This window comes from Salvelinus fontinalis, chromosome 31 (genome assembly GCF_029448725.1).
Source record: "Salvelinus fontinalis isolate EN_2023a chromosome 31, ASM2944872v1, whole genome shotgun sequence".
Taxonomy (NCBI): domain Eukaryota; kingdom Metazoa; phylum Chordata; class Actinopteri; order Salmoniformes; family Salmonidae; genus Salvelinus; species Salvelinus fontinalis.
This window is the reverse complement of record NC_074695.1, coordinates 24597771-24609857: the sequence shown is the minus strand read 5'-3', so window position 1 is coordinate 24609857 and position 12087 is coordinate 24597771. Positions and strand designations below refer to the sequence as shown.

Sequence of the window (12087 nt, the reverse complement as noted above, 5' to 3'; positions counted from 1 at the left end):
ATTTTAGAGCAAGGATATCAAACTAATTTAGCCCCAGGGGGCGCATTCGATCTTCAATGAGGTCTGGAGGGCCGCACTGAAAATTGGTTACATTTCCTCGCCGCCAAAATGTGCAAAAAAATAGTCCTCTAACCATAGATTTTGGAATGTTCAATGCTCCCTGTCTAGCCTTCATTAGAGTGATTATTACCCAGCTGGACACAGTATGTTTGTAGGTCCATTATCATTTCTACAATTTATTTGGTTTTAGTCATTTTGTCCCTTTAGCCATTCTTTTTCCTTAAACCACCTGTGGGCCTAATTAGACCCCGTATGTTTAACACCCCTGATTTAGAGGGAGTATTCCCCCGTTCACAGGATGAGTCACAGTGGCGTGGGAGGAGAGATGGTGGTAGCGCCGGGGGAACACTCATAGCGGCTGGCTGGCTTGGCTGAGGGCTCCCCCTGCCCTCCTTCCCGTTAGTCACTCGTGGCAATGCTCTGATGGAGCATAGCTGATGTAGGGAAACACTTTCTATAGCAACCAAGCATGTCCTTTCTTCTGTCTGCTAACCTACCTGATGTAATTTAGGTGGGTGCTTATATTTGTCCTATTTAACACATGCACAAGTGTGTATCATAACCATGTGTGAATTGGAAATGTTTTTTTTGCAAATCCCAACTCCCCGAGACACCCTCGGAGAGTGGGGTCACACATGGTCACGGCCAGGGTCTGCCAATATCAACAGCGAAGCTGGAGCAATTAGGGTTAAGTGTCTTGATCAAGGGCACGTCGGCAGATTTTTTTTCACCACCTCAGCTCTGGGATTCAAACTAGCTTCCTTTCAGTTTCTGGCCCAATGGTCTAACCGCTAGGCTACCTGCCACCCAGTATACAAGGGAGTATTAAGAACACAGAGGCATTCCACAGGCAGATAAGAACCTGCTGAGGTTTCTGATGTGCCTGGATGGATCGTTGCCTGGATCTCCCCCTTTCAGCTCTACCAATATACTAACCGGTTTATCACAATCGGCATAATCCTGACGTACGTGTGTGTGTGTGTGTGAGGTTGGGATGGGGGATATGGGTGGGTGGGGGGGGGGTCATGAGGGGGGCCAGTTTGGTGCCCTTTTTCGACTTCACATGCTTTTTTATATATAGTACACATTGTTCTGTCTGGTAGTGATTTCCAGTCTGCATGTAAAAATCCTGCATGCAAATATCATATCTGATCAGGAAGTCGAGAATCAGATTTTACCCAGGTTGCTCCGTCTTAAATCATGGCAGACAAGGCTGGTATACCGTCTGTCCGACATGAGGGAATGGAGACATGCATATGTCAGCGTGTTGCTTTGAAGGGCATGAAGAATGGCCATCTGCCATATTGCTACAGGCAAGGGAACACATCTAGAAGTAGCCTAAAACTAGATTTTACATGTTTAGAAGCACTTCTTTATGATGCTCTTAGAGATGTATTTTTTTATGTTCACGTTAGCAGAAATGAGCAGATTTGATTTGATTACTTATTTGAACTGTATGGTTAAGGCTCTAACAGGAATCCCAAAATGTTGCATTATGTGCAGTATAAAACTAGTCATTGGAGTTGGTAGTTATCAAGATTCTTATTTAAAGGCACTTGCCTGCAATATTCCACTTTTTCCATCAACAAGTGCAGGTTGACATTTGTCATGAGTTTTGTCCTGGAGACAGAACTGAGTGATTTCCCCTTAGATAGGCCAGCTGCAAAGTCAAAATTGTCTATATTGTAAAAATGTAATGAAAACAAATGTGCTTTTTGGTCTTAATTTAATTTAAGATTAGGGTTAGCAGTGTGTTTAGGGTTAGGTTTCAAATCTGATTTTATGACTTTGTGGCTGTGCTAGCTAGTGACCTATGCAGAGCTGCCTCCCAGATTCATGACAAAAAAACAATAACCTGCTCAACAAGTGGCACTTTCCTGTCAAGTCTCTACTCCCTCAGCTGATTGGCTGCCTGAACAAAATTGCTAGGCAACGCTGCTAACCTTTTGAGGAGAATTGAGTTGGGACAGAGAGACAGTGGTTCCGCGTCACATGTAAAGGAGTGGGCGTTTAGGAGTTTAATTATGTTTCAGTACTACTCCATGAGTGACTGTTGCCTTCTGACTGCTGTAGATATATACTGACTCTGGTTGACCTATACTCCTGTGGTGGTATTAGGGACTGGAACAGTAACCCATTTTTAAATGGAGATTATGGTTAATAAAATAATTGTATAATTTGGAAAACTGGGTCAGACATTTAAAGAACACAAAGAACAAAGCTTTGGGGAGAAACTCTTGAGTTGTATAATGTCTCTGGTGTGTCTGTGGCCTGATACTGCTTATTTAGAGCTTGCTTTGAAGTACAGTGGTCAGAGGTGTGAAGTGTTGCTTGAAGCCGTTTATGCATAGAAGTTGTTACGAGGCTACATCGTTTTGCTCATTGTTGTAATTATGGAATGGGAAGAGGGGATTCTGACAAACATTTTCTCACAACCCTATTAACATCATGACTGGAGATGACTAAAGGGCATTGAGGGGTATTTGCAAGCCTGATCTGGCGTTGAACTGTGGTTCATGCCAATTTGCAGATGTAAATCTTGTGGGTATAAACAGGCTGTTTCTAACTGGTTTGCATGGGGTTATGATCTGAAGCGTCTTGTGACTTTATTTCTAACAAAGCCTCGTGAGTTACTACCTAGGACTGTTCAGCTTACAATTCTGGTTGATGTCTGAGCCGCCTCCATTTCACATTCACACAGAAGACTGATAACTTGTGTTCCTCCTCCTCTCGCCCTCCGGCGGTTTGTGCAGAAGCAGGCAGCATGTCCACCCCCACAGTCACAGAGTTGAAGGAGCTGAACCCAGTTGACTTCATCCAGCTACAGCAGTACATTGACTGTGAGTACAGACAGGCAGGCAGTTTCCTTACACCCCTTTCCATTTACACCCACACGCTGTCATATCTGTATATTTCTAAGTATCTGCAAAACGTTACACCATTGCACCCACATTATCTTTCTTGGTAGATCTCTGGATTTAGACATTTTGTTAACATCAATGTTAAGGAACATTTAAAGAATGGAATTTCAATGCCGTAGTACACCGGCCATGTATGAATGTTGCTATGTAGAATATATGCAGTTTTCCATCTATAGTTTGATTTGTGATTATGCATTCTGTGAGAATCATTACTTCGACAGTGTGATGTTTGTAGTGTGTTTCTTCTCCCAGACTGCAGGCTGAGGGTTAAAGATGTGCTGAGGGAATTTGATGCAGATGGCAGGCTGGCCCAGCACAGACATGGAGAGGTGAGAGGAAACAATGGCCAGGTTGATGCTAAACCCATCACAACTCATGTCCGCTTCAGTCCATCTTGAGAAATGTTTGGGGTACATATTACAGTTTGCTCATGTGATACCCCCTCAAAAACAAATAATTGGTTTCCTAATAGTAAATCCACTCTAAAACATTTATCGTGTTAAATGTGACAACACTACGAGAGAACTATATGAATCCAATCAATTAGGAGAGACATGTCTTCAGGGATTGATGAATTTACAAGCAGCTGAAGTTGCTAAAAGAAATTACCTTTGCAGTTGTGCCAATTCTGTATGGTCTGTGAGTGATGTGCTGGCCTCATGCAGAGTAAGCCATTAGGGGATTTTAACTGGACAGTTTTTCCAATATCGGCAGTTGGATTAGGGTAATTGCCGTCTTCTAAGAGGAATACAAACAGTGGTAGACTAGCAGTAATTTAAGGGCAACCATGGCTTTCAGAAAGAAAGACATTTTGCAACAAGGATAATGACAAAGCCGCACCCTCTCAAAGTACTGTAATTATCAAGGAAGTGGAAAATCTGACAAACGGCACAGAACATTTTTGGTGTGGTTATCTATTCCCCTTGTTTTCTCTACACCAGTCTCCTTAACATTGAGGTTGGGCTGAATAGTGGTGTCATACACTACATAACTGCCACAGTAATAAAAGTATCACCCAGGGAAAAACAACTGCAACGAGAAATGGGTTTGTAGTTCAGTATTCCAGAGGGAAATCTGATTTAAAGCCCTGAAGCAAATTACTCCCCCTTCATTTTTCCAGAAAAATAAATAAATAAATCAGGTGGCAGAAATTATTGAAATGGGGTCTTTATGGGTATCTGCTAACTTGTTGTATTCTAACAACTTCAGGAAGTTATGCACCAAACCCCTTATTGTACAATCTAGAACAGGGTTTGCCAACTGGCAGCCTTTGGCTATATTTTATTTGTCACCACATTATAAATATTTATACAGTGCCTTCAGAAAGTATTCACACCCCTCAAATTTTCCACATTGTTACAGCCTTAATTTAAAGAATGGATCCAACTTTTTTTGTCACCGGCCTACACATAATACCCCATAATGTCAGTGGTTGAAAAACAATTCATTTTTACAAATTCATTTTTAAAAATCTGAAATGTCTTGAGTCAATAACTATTCACCCCCTTTCATGGCAAACCTGAATAAGTTCAGGAGTAAAATGTAGATTAACAAGTCACATGTAGACTGGACTCAGTGTGCAACAAGTGTTCAACATGATTTTACAATGACTACCTTATCTGTACCCCTCACATTATCTGTAAGGTCCCTCAATCGAGCAGTGACTTTCAAACGGCTTCAACAACAAAGACCAGGAAGGTGGAGGGACCTTACAGAAAATTGTACGTGTGGGGTACAGAGAGGAGGTAGTAAATCAAAAATCATGTTAAACACTATTATTGCACACAGAGTGAGTCCATGCAACTTATTATGTGACTTGTTAAGCACATTTTTACTCCTGAACTTATTTAGGCTTGCCATAACAAAGGGGTTGAATACTTATTGACTCAAGACAGGTCAGTTTTTTATTAATTTGTAAACATTTCTAAAAACATAATTACACTTTGACATTATGGGGTATTGTGTGTGTGTGTGTGTGTGTGTGTGTGTGTGTGTGTGTGTAGGCCAGTGACACAATCTCAATTATATTCATTTTAAATTCAGGCTGTAACACAGCAACATTTTGAAAAAGTCAAGGGGTGTGAATACTTTCTGAAGGCACTGTATATGTGATCAAGTACAAATTTTTAAGCAATTAAATTATTGTTTTTGTCAAATATTATATCTGTTTGGGCATCTTTCGATGCATTACCAGTCTACAAATTACAGTGCCTTTGGAAAGTATTCAGACCCCTTTTTCCACATTTTGTTACGTTACAGCTTTTTTCACCAAAAAAAATGTTTGAACATGTATTATCATCAATCTACACACAATACCCCATAATGACGAAGCAAAAACCGGCTTGTAGACATTTTCACAAATGTATAAAAAATATTTTTAAAATATCACTTTTACATACGTATTCAGACCCTTTACACAGTACTTTGAAGCAGCTTTGGCAGCGATTACAGCCTTGACTCTTCTTGAGTATGACGCTACAAGCTTGGCACGCCTGTATTTGGGGAGTTTATCCCATTCTTCTCTGCAGACCCTCTCAAGCTCTGCCAGGTTGGATGGGGAGCATCGCTGCACAGCTATTTTCAGGTCTCTCCAGAGATGTTCGATCTGGTCCGCGCTCTGGCTGGGCCACTGGAATGCTGCAGAGATGGTTAACCTTCTGGAAGGTTCTCCCATCTCCACAGAGGAAGAGGGACTCTGGAGCTATGTAAGCGTGACCATCAGGTTCTTGGTCACCTCCCTGACCAAGGCCCTTCTCCCTCGATTGTTCAGTTTGGCCGGGCGGCCAGCTCTAGGGAGAGTATTGGTGGTTCCAAACTTCTTCCATTTAAGAATGATTGAGGCCACTGTGTTCTTGGGGACCTTCAATGCTGCCAAATTTTTTTGGACCCTTCCCCAGATCTGTGCCTCGACACAATCCTGTCTCGGAGCTCTACGGACAATTCCTTCAACCTCATGGCTTGGTTTTTGGTCTGACATGCGCTGTCAACTGTGGGACCTTATATAGACAGGTGTCTGCCTTATAAAATGAATGTCCAATCAACTGAATTTACCACAGGTGGACTACAATCAAGTTGTAGAAACATCTCAAGGAAGATCAATGGAAACATGATGCACCTGAGCTCCATTTCAAGTCTCATAGCAAAGGGTCTGAATACTTATGTAAATAAGGTATTTCTGTTTTTTATTTGTAATAAATGTGCAAAAATGTCTAAACCTGTTTTTGCCTTGTCATTGTGGGCTATTATGTGTAGATTGATGGAAAACATTTATTTAATCAGTTTTAGAATAAGGCTGTAACGTAACAAAATGTGGAAAAAGTCAAGGGGTCTGAATACTTTCCGAATGCACTGTATTTGTAATTATGTTCCGGGGCCACTGACCATCCGCTCAAGAAAATATGTAGTTGATGATCCCTGCTCTAGGAATTAGTCTTCTCACCTAAATCACTCTGCTCTGAATCAGACTGTTTTGATGACTATTTTAGAAACCATCCATCTCCCATCAATTTACTGATTGATTGATATCCCATCTTCTGTTCCAGTGTATCAATGAGGAAGGCTTCCGTCTCTTCCTGAAGACCTATTTGGAGGTTGAGGACTTCCCTAAGGATCTCTGCCAGCGCCTGTTCCGATCCTTCCAGAGCGGAACCGTACTGGACGGGCAGGACAACGCCAGTATGTTTATTTGCCCATGTGTAGAATACCTCTGGAATACCATGTGTTGGCTTATTTTGTTGTCTATAGTTTAGTCATCAGTTTCACTATTGCTATGTGTTTAAAAAAAAATCTAAGTCCACAGACTGAACCTGAATATGTAGCTATACTGTGTGTATCCACTTCACCATCCTCCTCCCCCTCCTTGTCCTCCTCCTCTCCTTTAGAAGAGGTCTTTCTGAAGGATGTTTCGTGTTACTTCTCTCTGTTGGAGGATGGCCAGCCCAGAGACAAGCTGGAGTGTGAGTCTTTATCATATATTCTCCACTGCGTAGCAGCTTCTTGTTGCAGTCTATTTTTATAGATATTTGTTTGAGTGCCTTTTCAAGATTTTTATATGCAAATTTTTCCCTCAGTTGCTTTCAAACTGTATGACAGAGATGGCAATGGAGTCCTTGACAGCTCTGTAAGTCAATTTGTTATATTTTTTTGTGATCTACAAAGAATAAACTACACCCCCCTAGGTAATATCCCAGTTTCCCCATTACCCATTTCAGTATAATAACAATGTAATGACTGGCTGTTGTTGCAGGAGACATCACCTTATACCCTTTCATTTTTACAGTAACAGTCAAAAGTTGACATACCTACTCATTCAAGGGTTTTTTATGTACTTTTACTATTTTCTACATTGTAGAATAATAGTGACGACATCAAAGCTATGAAATAACACATATGGAATCATGTAGTAACAAAAAATCTAAATATATTTGAGATTCTTCAAAGTAGCCACCTTTTCCCTTAATGACAGCTTTGCACATGCTTGGCATTCTCTCAACCAGCTTCACCTGGAACTCTTTTCCAACAATCTTGAAGGAGTTCCCATATATGCTGAGCACTTGTTGGCTGCTTTTCCTTCACTTTGTGGTCCAACTCATCCCAAACCATCTCAATTGGGTTGAGGTTGGGTGATTGTAGAGGCCAGGTCATCTGATGCAGCACTCCATCACTCACCTTCTTGGTCAAATAGCCCTTACACAGCCTGGAGGTGTGTTGGGTCATTGTCTTGTTGAAAAATAAATTATAGTCCCACTAAGCGCAAACCAGATGGGATGGCATATCGCTGCAGAATGCTGTGGTAGCCATGCTGGTTAAGTGTGCCTTGAATTCTAAATAAATCACAGACAGTGTCACCAGCAAAGCACCCACACACCATCACACCTCCTCCTCCATGCTTCACGGTGGGAACCATACATGTGGAAATCATCCGTTCACCTACTCTGCGTCTCACAAAGACACAGTGGTTGGAACGAAAAATCTCAAATTTGGCCTCAAGGACAGATTTCCAATGGTCTAATGTCCATTGCTCGTGTTTCTTGGCCCAAGCAAGTCTCTTCTTATTATTGGTGTCCTTTAGTAGTGGTTTCTTTGCAGCAATTCGACCATGAAGGCCTGATTCACGCAGTCTCCTCTGAACAGTTGATGTTGAGATGTGTCTGTTACTTGAACTCTGAAGAATTTATTTGGGCTGCAATTTCTGAGGCTGGTAACTCTAATGAACTTATCCTCTGCATTAGACGTAACTCTGGGTCTTCCTTTCCTGTGGCGGTCCTCATGAGAGCCAGTTTCATCATAGCGCTTGATGGTTTTTGCGAGAGCACTTGAAGAAACTTTCAAAGTTCTTGAAATTTTCCAGATTGACTGACCTTCATGTCTTAAAGTAATGATGGACTGTCGTTTCTCTTTGCTTATTTGAGCTGTTCTTGCCATAATATGGACTTAGCCCTATTTGGTAAAATACCATCTTCTGTATACCACCCCTACCTTGTCACAACACAACTGATTGTCTCAAATGCATTAAGAAGGAAAGAAATTCCACAAATTAACTTTTAACAAGGCACACCTGGTAATTGAAATGCATTCCAGGTGACTACCTCATGAAGCTGGTTGAGAGTGCCAAGGGTGTGCAAAGCTGTCATCAAGGCAAAAGGTGGCTACTTTGAAGAATCTCAAATATAAAATATATTTTGATATGTTTAACACTTTTTTGGTTACTACATGATTCCATGTGTGCTATTTCATAGTTTTGATGTATTCACTATTATTCTACAATGTAGAAAATAGCTGTAGCTGTGTCCAATCTTTTGACTGGTAATGTATATCAGGTCTTCTCATAAGAATAACTGATACTCTTCTTCCTATAGGAGGTGGACCGGATCATTGCTCAGATGATGCACGCTGCAGATTACCTGGACTGGGATGTGTCTGAGCTGAGACCAGTAAGTGTGGCCAAATGTCCCTTACAATTATTGATTATCAGAGGAGAAAATACATATTTTAATGAAGCCTTCTGCAAATATCTGCTGAACAAAACCTCCCAAGAATACTAATTTAGATGCTAAGCTAGAATGCACTTTGGTTTGTTCAGGTGCTGAAAGACATGATGACAGCCATCGACGCAGACAGCAGTAACACGGTCTCTCTGGATGAGTGGGTGGAAGGCGGAATGAACAACGTCCCTCTGCTGGTATTACTTGGGCTGAAGGTGGGTGAACCATGTTCCCCTTCTGGGTTGTGTTCATTAGGGACAAAATGGAAGAAACAGGGAGGGACTACTTGGATTTCCAATAAGAAATGCTGGTTGCTGTTGCAAAAAATGGTTTGATACATTTCGCCCAAATGAATAAGACCCTAATGTCACTGGGGCTGAAGGTGGAAAAGGGACCATACATCATTCCTTCCCCTTTTTATTGCGTCAACAAAGGTTTCCTGTGCAGGCCGGGAGGAGTACACATGATGCATCCTCTTTGTGTTATACGCTGAGTGTACAAAACATTAAGGACACCTGCTCTTTTTATGGTATAGACTGACCAGGTGAATCCAGGTGAAAGCTCTGATCCTTTATTGATGTCACTTATTAAATCCACTTCAATCAGTGTAGATGAAGGGGAGGAGATGAGTTAAAGAAGGAGTTTTAAGCCTCGAGACAGTTGAGACATGGATTGTGTATGTGTACCATTCAGAGGGTTAATGGGCAAGACAAAACATTTAAGTGTCTTTGAACGGGGTATGGTTGTAGATACCAGGTGCACCGGTTTGTGTCAAGAACTGCAATGCTGCTGGGTGTTTCACGCTCAACAGTTTCATGTGTGTATCAAGATTGGTCCACCACCCCAAGGACATCCATGAAGGTCAACATGGGCCAGCATCCCTGTGGAACGCTTTCGACACCTTGTAGACTCCATGCCCCAAAGATATTGAGGGGGGAGTTCTTAATGTTTTGATCATGCAGTACATTTCCTAATGCGTCTTTGTAATGATAATGTACTACTGTACCTTTAGAAATATGCTCAGCAGGTGTCTGCAGTTCCTCCTTTTGTCTTCCTCACACACATACAGTACATGCTCTCTCTCTTTCTGTCACTCTGTATGTTGCTCTCCTTCTGCTCTTACCTCTGTGCACCACCCTTCTGTTGACTCAGTGCTGCAGGTGTGCTAATGTCACCTGTTTCACATACACATCTATATCTGCACCACCAGTGAGAGTGAGATAGGCTTTTTCCCACTTCCTCTATCTATTATTCTCATCCACTGCATCAATTAGTAGCAACTGCAATGGAAAGGAAGAACATCAACATTCATTGTTACAGCATAAAGAGAAAGTTATTATTTTTAGAACAATGAAACCAGGTGGGGTTGCCATTTGCTTTTGAGTCATTTAGCAGACGTGCTTATCCAGAGCGACTTACAGTAGTGAGTGGATCTGTTTTAATTTGTACTGGTCCCCCGTGGGAATCAAACCCACAGTCCTGACATTGCAAGTGCCATACTCTATCAACTGAGCCACATGGGATCACTGTCACTCTAGTCTCCAAAGTGCTGAGATCTGGAAATACTAGCATCTGAGAAAATATCTTGGTACAGGGGTTATGCTTACTTATTAAACATGTAGTTAACTTTTGGGTCTGTTATCTGACTGCCTTACAAAGATCTGAACTGTAGACTGGTCTTTCTCGTGCCCCTACAACAATGCCAGGTACTTCCCCTCAGGCTATTTCTGGCCACCATTGAGAATACCATGGAGGCCTTCATCCAGCACTCTCACATTGCTGTGTTCTGATTTTAGGGGCTATGCTTCATACACATACACTGACTGAAAGTGGCTCTGAGCTGAGGCACCATGAGTCATTTAAACCAATATTTGTAAAATACTTTTATACTGTGTATTTGTGTATATGCCCTTTCCAGATTATAGACAATCTGTGACCTTGTTACTGTATAATCTTGTGCCACAAACATTGGTGTTGCTGATGTAGTATTGTGTAACGCATATGAAATGGATAGCTAGTTAGCGGTGGTGCGCGCTAATAGCCTTTCAATCGGTTACGTCACTTGCTCTGAAACCTTGAAGTAGTGGTTCCCCTTGCTCTGCAAGGGCCGCGGCCTTTGTGGCGCGATGGGTAACGATGCTTCGTGGGTGACTGTTGTTGATGTGTGCAGAGGGTCCCTGGTTCGCGAGGGGACGCCCTAAAGTTAAACTGTTACAATTGCATAGAAAGGGCTTATATTTACCCAAGGAGATTCCATGGAAATATGGAAGAAATGTACATTCCATTCCTCATTTAATTATACAGCATAGTCTCCTTTCAGCATAATTCTGATATTTTGATAGATGGGATCATGGCATGCAAAGGCCATTCAAAAGCCAACTGTAAAAGCCAACACTGAACTGTCATTCCAGGAGAGTCATCTCGGAGGCGGTTTATGTTTGTTGCTAACAGCATCACTAAGAGCCCCAATCTCCAACCATGAGACAATATTAGAATGAAATGTGTATCAATGTTACATTGCTTACATAATGTTTTCCAAATATGAGATCTGACATTTACCCTTAGATTCAGTGTTTGTTTTAGGAGTGTGCAAAAATTGTCAAAATAGTTTTTGACATAAAAGATAAAAAAACACAACGTTTTTATATTTTGTTTATTATACCATAATATGTATTTTCTCCCCCACCATCTACCCCCAGATGACTCAGAAGGATGGGCAGCACCTATGGAGGATGAAAAATTACAACAAGCCTGTCTACTGCAACGTGTGTCAGAGCATGCTGCTAGGACTGAGGAAACAGGGGCTTTGCTGCACCTGTGAGTGTCATTGTCTGGTCTCACCACTAGAGGGAAATACAACTTAACTTCCTCAATCCACTCAAAGCAACAACAAAAAATTACCAGGAAGACACCTATCCTGAATTTACAATTATAAGCAAGTTAGTGGAATCTCATTCTCATAATCAGATGATGTCAACATGTACAATTAGATAACCATAATGACCTATGACATCCCCACATATTTCCATAGGAAAAACTGTAGTGGTGTTGTTTATTGTTTACTTAATTGTCAGCCTTGTATATCTAATCTTGATTAACATGATTCATTAAACGAGAGAATA

At 41.4% G+C, this 12087-nt stretch overlaps 1 protein-coding gene across 2 annotated transcripts in view; it reads left to right on the top strand.

Moving 5' to 3' along the window:
• Window positions 1-12087, top strand: part of LOC129829924 (diacylglycerol kinase alpha-like) — a 37840-nt gene that overhangs the window by 4123 nt on the left and 21630 nt on the right. Inside the window, exons 2-9 of one of the 2 annotated variants that reach the window (XM_055891942.1) lie at window positions 2814-2900; window positions 3234-3310; window positions 6524-6656; window positions 6866-6937; window positions 7052-7101; window positions 8840-8914; window positions 9064-9180; window positions 11665-11782. In XM_055891942.1, the coding sequence (XP_055747917.1) occupies window positions 2825-2900; window positions 3234-3310; window positions 6524-6656; window positions 6866-6937; window positions 7052-7101; window positions 8840-8914; window positions 9064-9180; window positions 11665-11782 (718 nt within the window). In that variant the 5' untranslated portion in view covers window positions 2814-2824. Of the gene's footprint in view, window positions 1-2813; window positions 2901-3233; window positions 3311-6523; window positions 6657-6862; window positions 6938-7051; window positions 7102-8839; window positions 8915-9063; window positions 9181-11664; window positions 11783-12087 lie in introns of both variants that reach the window. The other variant, XM_055891941.1, reaches the window with a different exon arrangement.